The sequence below is a fragment of the Lithobates pipiens genome, unplaced genomic scaffold, assembly GCF_037356315.1.
Source record: "Lithobates pipiens isolate NorthernLeopardFrog02 unplaced genomic scaffold, aLitPip1_a1.2 Scaffold_27, whole genome shotgun sequence".
NCBI classification, from domain to species: Eukaryota; Metazoa; Chordata; class Amphibia; order Anura; family Ranidae; genus Lithobates; species Lithobates pipiens.
The window spans coordinates 229,214,006-229,222,240 of NW_027507788.1; the positions used below are offsets into that span (position 1 = coordinate 229,214,006).

The window sequence follows — 8,235 nt, forward strand, 5'->3', positions numbered from 1 at the left end:
CATCTCACACTGTGTAGCAACCTAGGTGAGATGTACACCCCCTCAACCACTTCTCCAGTGACATGTCTACAATATATATATATATTATCTGATCAGAGGCCGGCTTCTCCTATATATATATATATATTATCTGATCAGAGGCTGGCTTCTCCTATATATATATATATATATATTACCTTATCAGAGGCCGGCTTCTCCTATATATATTATCTGATCAGAGGCCGGCTTCTCCTATATATATATATATATATTATCTGATCAGAGGCCGGCTTCTCCTATATATATTACCTTATCAGAGGCCGGCTTCTTCTATATATATTATCTGATCAGAGGCCGGCTTCTCCTATATATATATATATATATATATATTATCTGATCAGAGGCCGGCTTCTCCTATATATATATATATATTATCTGATCAGAGGCCGGCTTCTCCTATATATATATATATATTATCTGATCAGAGGCCGGCTTCTCCTATATATATATATATATTATCTGATCAGAGGCCGGCTTCTCCTATATATATATATATATTATCTGATCAGAGGCCGGCTTCTCCTATATATATATATATTATCTGATCAGAGGCCGGCTTCTCCTATATATATTATCTGATCAGAGGCCGGCCTCTAATATATATATATTACCTGATCAGAGGCCGGCTTCTCCTATATATATTATCTGATCAGAGGCCGGCTTCTCCTATATATATTATCTGATCAGAGGCCGGCTTCTCCTATATATATTATCTGATCAGAGGCCGGCTTCTCCTATATATATATATATATTATCTGATCAGAGGCCGGCTTCTCCTATATATATATATATATTATCTGATCAGAGGCCGGCTTCTCCTATATATATATATATATTATCTGATCAGAGGCCGGATTTTCCTATATATATATATATATTACCTGATCAGAGGCCGGATTTTCCTATATATATATATATATTACCTTATCAGAGGTTGGCTTCTCCTATATATATATATTACCTGATCAGAGGCCGGATTTTCCTTCTTGATACTGTTGGATCGGGTCAGCCAGTTGAAGAACTCCATGGTTGCGGGTCAGTAGGCTGGAGGACGGATGTGGTGGATGGGATGGATGGGATGGATGGGATGTCAGCAGCTCTGCAGGGTGTTTACTGACAGAAGAAGGAATCTTGGAGCCGGCAGATGACGTCCCGCCTATCGGGGTTGAGCTGGGAGAGATCAGACGTCTGACCAATCAGAGAGGATTGTGAGACACAAATACAGGAAATGACCGAACTTCACCTCCAATATAAATATGACGGTGAGGGATCAACACCGAGCAAAATCAACAACATTACATCAGAAACCAGAGAGACGTGTGATCAAGAAGTTGGCAAAGGGGGTCTGGAGTCCAGGGGGGGTGCAAGCACAGGGGGTCTGGAGTCCAGGGGGGGTGCAAGCACAGGGGGTCTGGAGTCCAGGGGGGGCAAACACAGGGGGTCTGGAGTCCAGACCCCCTGTGTTTGCACCCCAACTCTCCAAACCCCCTATGTTTGCACCCCCCTAGCTCTCCAGACACCCTGTGTTTGCACCCACCTATCTCTCCAGACCCCCTGTGTTTGCACCCCACTAGGTCTCCAGACCCCCTGTCTTTGTACTCCCCCTCCCCATCTCTCCAGACCCCCTGTCTTTGTACTCCCCCCATCTCTCCAGACCCCCTGTCTTTGTACCCCCCCATCTCTCCAGACCCCCTGTCTTTGTACCCCCCCCCATCTCTCCAGACCCCCTGTCTTTGTACTCCCCCCATCTCTCCAGACCCCCTGTCTTTGTACCCCCCCCCCATCTCTCCAGACCCCCTGTCTTTGTACTCCCCCCATCTCTCCAGACCCCCTGTCTTTGTACCCCCCCCCCATCTCTCCAGACCCCCTGTCTTTGTACTCCCCCCATCTCTCCAGACCCCCTGTCTTTGTACTCCCCCCCATCTCTCCAGACCCCCTGTCTTTGTACTCCCCCCCCATCTCTCCAGACCCCCTGTCTTTGTACTCCCCCCCCATAACTCCAGACCCCCTGTCTTTGTACTCCCCCCCATCTCTCCAGACCCCCTGTCTTTGTACTCCCCCCATCTCTCCAGACCCCCTGTCTTTGTACTCCCCCCATCTCTCCAGACCCCGTCTTTGTACTCCCCCCCATAACCCAAGACCCCCTGTCTTTGTACCCCCCATCTCTCCAGACCCCCTGTCTTTGTACCCCCCCCCCCATCTCTCCAGACCCCCTGTATTTGTACCCCCCCCATCTCTCCAGACCCCCTGTCTTTGTACTCCCCCCATCTCTCCAGACCCCCTGTCTTTGTACTCCCCCCATCTCTCCAGACCCCCTGTCTTTGTACTCCCCCTCATCTCTCCAGACCCCCTGTCTTTGTACTCCCCCCCATCTCTCCAGACCCCCTGTCTTTGTACTCCCCCCCTCATAACTCCAGACCCCCTGTCTTTGTACTCCCCCCCATCTCTCCAGACCCCCTGTCTTTGTACCCCCCCATCTCTCCAGACCCCCTGTCTTTGTACCCCCCCCCATCTCTCCAGACCCCCTGTCTTTGTACCCCCCCCCCATCTCTCCAGACCCCCTGTCTTTGTACTCCCCCCATCTCTCCAGACCCCCTGTCTTTGTACTCCCCCCATCTCTCCAGACCCCCTGTCTTTGTACTCCCCCCCATCTCTCCAGACCCCCTGTCTTTGTACTCCCCCTCATCTCTCCAGACCCCCTGTCTTTGTACTCCCCCCCATCTCTCCAGACCCCCTGTCTTTGTACTCCCCCCCTCATAACTCCAGACCCCCTGTCTTTGTACTCCCCCCCATCTCTCCAGACCCCCTGTCTTTGTACCCCCCCATCTCTCCAGACCCCCTGTCTTTGTACCCCCCCCCATCTCTCCAGACCCCCTGTCTTTGTACTCCCCCCATCTCTCCAGACCCCCTGTCTTTGTACCCCCCCATCTCTCCAGACCCCCTGTCTTTGTACTCCCCCCATCTCTCCAGACCCCCTGTCTTTGTACTCCCCCCCATCTCTCCAGACCCCCTGTCTTTGTACTCCCCCCCATCTCTCCAGACCCCCTGTCTTTGTACTCCCCCCCATCTCTCCAGACCCCCTGTCTTTGTACTCCCCCCCCATCTCTCCAGACCCCCTGTCTTTGTACTCCCCCCCATCTCTCCAGACCCCCTGTCTTTGTACTCCCCCCCCATCTCTCCAGACCCCCTGTCTTTGTACTCCCCCCCATAACTCCAGACCCCCTGTCTTTGTACTCCCCCCATCTCTCCAGACCCCCTGTCTTTGTACTCCCCCCATCTCTCCAGACCCCCTGTCTTTGTACTCCCCCCATCTCTCCAGACCCCGTCTTTGTACTCCCCCCATAACCCAAGACCCCCTGTCTTTGTACCCCCCATCTCTCCAGACCCCCTGTCTTTGTACCCCCCCCCCATCTCTCCAGACCCCCTGTATTTGTACCCCCCCATCTCTCCAGACCCCCTGTCTTTGTACTCCCCCATCTCTCCAGACCCCCTGTCTTTGTACTCCCCCCCATCTCTCCAGACCCCCTGTCTTTGTACTCCCCCTCATCTCTCCAGACCCCCTGTCTTTGTACTCCCCCCCATCTCTCCAGACCCCCTGTCTTTGTACTCCCCCCCTCATAACTCCAGACCCCCTGTCTTTGTACTCCCCCCATCTCTCCAGACCCCCTGTCTTTGTACCCCCCCATCTCTCCAGACCCCCTGTCTTTGTACCCCCCCCATCTCTCCAGACCCCCTGTCTTTGTACTCCCCCCATCTCTCCAGACCCCCTGTCTTTGTACTCCCCCCATCTCTCCAGACCCCGTCTTTGTACTCCCCCCCATAACCCAAGACCCCCTGTCTTTGTACCCCCCCATCTCTCCAGACCCCCTGTCTTTGTACTCCCCCCATCTCTCCAGACCCCCTGTCTTTGTACTCCCCCCCCATCTCTCCAGACCCCCTGTCTTTGTACTCCCCCCCCATCTCTCCAGACCCCCTGTCTTTGTACTCCCCCCATCTCTCCAGACCCCCTGTCTTTGTACTCCCCCCCATAACTCCAGACCCCCTGTCTTTGTACTCCCCCCATCTCTCCAGACCCCCTGTCTTTGTACTCCCCCCCATCTCTCCAGACCCCCTGTCTTTGTACTCCCCCCATCTCTCCAGACCCCGTCTTTGTACTCCCCCCCATAACCCAAGACCCCCTGTCTTTGTACCCCCCATCTCTCCAGACCCCCTGTCTTTGTACCCCCCCCCCATCTCTCCAGACCCCCTGTATTTGTACCCCCCCATCTCTCCAGACCCCCTGTCTTTGTACTCCCCCCATCTCTCCAGACCCCCTGTCTTTGTACTCCCCCCCATCTCTCCAGACCCCCTGTCTTTGTACTCCCCCTCATCTCTCCAGACCCCCTGTCTTTGTACTCCCCCCCATCTCTCCAGACCCCCTGTCTTTGTACTCCCCCCCTCATAACTCCAAACCCCCTGTCTTTGTACTCCCCCCATCTCTCCAGACCCCCTGTCTTTGTACTCCCCCCCCATCTCTCCAGACCCCCTGTCTTTGTACTCCCCCCCATCTCTCCAGACCCCCTGTCTTTGTACTCCCCCCCATCTCTCCAGACCCCCTGTCTTTGTACTCCCCCCCATCTCTCCAGACCCCCTGTCTTTGTACCCCCCCCATCTCTCCAGACCCCCTGTCTTTGTACTCCCCCCCATCTCTCCAGACCCCCTGTCTTTGTACTCCCCCCCATCTCTCCAGATCCCCTGTCTTTGTACTCCCCCCCCCATCTCTCCAGACCCCCCTGTCTTTGTACTCCCCCCCATCTCTCCAGATCCCCTGTCTTTGTACTCCCCCCCCCATCTCTCCAGACCCCCTGTCTTTGTAATCCCCCCCATCTCTCCAGACCCCCTGTCTTTGTACTCCCCCCCATCTCTCCAGACCCCCTGTCTTTGTACTCCCCCCATCTCTCCAGACCCCCTGTCTTTGTACTCCCCCCCCATCTCTCCAGACCCCCTGTCTTTGTACTCCCCCCCCCCATCTCTTCAGACCCCCTGTCTTTGTACTCCCCCCCATCTCTCCAGACCCCCTGTCTTTGTACTCCCCCCCCATCTCTCCAGACCCCCTGTCTTTGTACCCCCCCCCATCTCTCCAGACCCCCTGTCTTTGTAATCCCCCCCATCTCTCCAGACCCCCTGTCTTTGTACCCCCCCCCCATCTCTCCAGACCCCCTGTCTTTGTACTCCCCCCCCATCTCTCCAGACCCCCTGTCTTTGTACTCCCCCCCATCTCTCCAGACCCCCTGTCTTTGTACTCCCCCCCCCCATTCTCTCCAGACCCCCTGTCTTTGTACTCCCCCCCATCTCTCCAGACCCCCTGTCTTTGTACTCCCCCCATCTCTCCAGACCCCCTGTCTTTGTACTCCCCCCCATCTCTCCAGACCCCCTGTCTTTGTACTCCCCCCCATCTCTCCAGACCCCTGTCTTTGTCCCACCCCCCCCCCACCCATCTCTCCAGACCCCCTGTCTTTGTACTCCCCCCCCATCTCTCCAGACCCCCTGTCTTTGTACTCCCCCCCATCTCTCCAGACCCCCTGCCTTTGTACTCCCCCCCATCTCTCCAGACCCCCTGTCTTTGTACTCCACCCCCATCTCTCCAGACCCCCTGTCTTTGTACCCCCCATCTCTCCAGACCCCCTGTCTTTGTACCCCCCCCCCCATCTCTCCAGACCCCCTGTCTTTGTACTCCCCCCCATCTCTCCAGACCCCCTGTCTTTGTAATCCCCCCATCTCTCCAGACCCCCTGTCTTTGTACTCCCCCCCCCCCATCTCTCCAGACCCCTTGTCTTTGTACTCCCCCCCCATCTCTCCAGACCCCCTGTCTTTGTACTCCCCCCCATCTCTCCAGACCCCCTGTCTTTGTACTCCCCCCCCATCTCTCCAGACCCCCTGTCTTTGTACTCCCCCCCATCTCTCCAGACCCCCTGTCTTTGTACTCCCCCCCCATCTCTCCAGACCCCCTGTCTTTGTACTCCCCCCCATCTCTCCAGACCCCCTGTCTTTGTACTCCCCCCATCTCTCCAGACCCCCTGTCTTTGTACTCCCCCCCCATCTCTCCAGACCCCCTGTCTTTGTACTCCCCCCCATCTCTCCAGACCCCCTGTCTTTGTACTCCCCCCATCTCTCCAGACCCCCTGTCTTTGTACTCCCCCCCATCTCTCCAGACCCCCTGTCTTTGTACTCCCCCCCATCTCTCCAGACCCCCTGTCTTTGTACTCCCCCCATCTCTCCAGACCCCCTGTCTTTGTACTCCCCCCCATCTCTCCAGACCCCCTGTCTTTGTACTCACCCCCATCTCTCCAGACCCCCGTCTTTGTACTCCCCCCCATCTCTCCAGACCCCTGTCTTTGTACTCCCCCCTCTCCCCCATCTCTCCAGACCCCTGTCTTTGTACTCCCCCCCCATCTCTCCAGACCCCCTGTCTTTGTACTCCCCCCCATCTCTCCAGACCCCTGTCTTTGTACTCCCCCCATCTCTCCAGACCCCCTGTCTTTGTACTCGGCCCCCATCTCTCCAGACCCCCTGTCTTTGTACTCCCCCCCATCTCTCCAGACCCCCTGTCTTGTACTCCCCCCATCTCGCCAGACCCCCTGTCTTTGTACTCCCCCCCATCTCTCCAGACCCCCTGTCTTTGTACTCCCCCCCATCTCTCCAGGACCCCCTGTCTTTGTACCCCCATCTCTCCAGACCCCCTGTCTTTGTACTCCCCCCATCTCTCCAGACCCCCTGTCTTTGTACTCCCCCCCATCTCGCCAGACCCCCTGTCTTTGTACTCCCCCCCATCTCTCCAGACCCCCTGTCTTTGTACTCCCCCCCATCTCTCCAGACCCCCTGTCTTTGTACCCCCCCCCCATCTCTCCAGACCCCCTGTCTTTGTACTCACCCCCATCTCTCCAGACCCCGTCTTTGTACTCCCCCCCATCTCTCCAGAACCCCTGTCTTTGTACTCCCCCCCATCTCTCCAGACCCCCTGTCTTTGTACTCCCCCCCATCTCTCCAGACCCCCTGTCTTTGTACTCCCCCCATCTCTCCAGACCCCCTGTCTTTGTACTCCCCCCCATCTCTCCAGACCCCCTGTCTTTGTACTCCCCCCCCATCTCTCCAGACCCCCTGTCTTTGTACTCCCCCCCATCTCTCCAGACCCCCTGTCTTTGTACTCCCCCCCATCTCTCCAGACCCCCTGTCTTTGTAATTCCCCCATCTCTCCAGACCCCCTGTCTTTGTACTCCCCCCCCATCTCTCCAGACCCCCTGTCTTTGTACCCCCCCATCTCTCCAGACCCCCTGTCTTTGTACTCCCCCCCATCTCTCCAGACCCCCTGTCTTTGTACTCCCCCCCCATCTCTCCAGACCCTGTCTTTGTACTCCCCCCCCCCATCTCTCCAGACCCCCTGTCTTTGTACTCCCCCCCCATCTCATCTCTCCAGACCCCCTGTCTTTGTACTCCCCCCCCATCTCTCCAGATCCCCTGTCTTTGTACTCCCCCCCCATCTCTTCAGACCCCCTGTCTTTGTACCCCCCCCCCATCTCTCCAGACCCCGTCTTTGTAATCCCCCCCATCTCTCCAGACCCCCTGTCTTTGTACCCCCCCCATCTCTCCAGACCCCCTGTCTTTGTACTCCCCCCCCATCTCTCCAGACCCCCTGTCTTTGTACTCCCCCCCATCTCTCCAGACCCCCTGTCTTTGTACTCCCCCCCCATCTCTCCAGACCCCCTGTCTTTGTACTCCCCCCATCTCTCCAGACCCCCTGTCTTTGTACTCCCCCCCATCTCTCCAGACCCCATTAGAGGAGGATATCCCAGCCGGGTTGGGACATGTGGTGCTCCCCTGACACTGACTGAGATGATTGTCTGTGGCGCCCCCCGGTGTCCCCTCTCACCTCCATAATAACGTCTAGAAAGTCTTGGCGTGTGGCGAGTCATGTGACCTCCCCGACTTCCTTTCTGTAATTCCTGCTAATAAATGTTATTAGAACCTCTTCCAAATCTGAGAATCACCTCCTGATAAATAATGACGCCATTGGACGCTTCTGGGACCCAATGAGGGACATTCTAAGGCCTGAGGCTCCACCTACACCGAGGAGGCGCCACTGAGCGCGCTCGGCTCTGTGTATGAGAAACTCGCAGAAAAAGCGCCTGAATCACTTATTTAAAATATGGCGCAGTGAAG

General features: G+C 56.1%; 1 protein-coding gene across 1 annotated transcript in view; it reads right to left on the bottom strand.

Moving 5' to 3' along the window:
* Positions 1-8,006, bottom strand: part of LOC143933032 (putative oxidoreductase YteT) — a 259,999-nt gene extending 251,993 nt beyond the window's left edge. The window contains exons 1-2 of the mRNA XM_077455949.1: positions 7,946-8,006; positions 1,001-1,209 (exon numbers count right to left, since the gene is read on the bottom strand). Coding sequence (XP_077312075.1) covers positions 1,001-1,066 — 66 coding nt within the window. The 5' untranslated portion in view covers positions 1,067-1,209; positions 7,946-8,006. The remainder of the gene's footprint in view (positions 1-1,000; positions 1,210-7,945) is intronic.
* Positions 8,007-8,235: the final 229 nt, after the last annotated feature.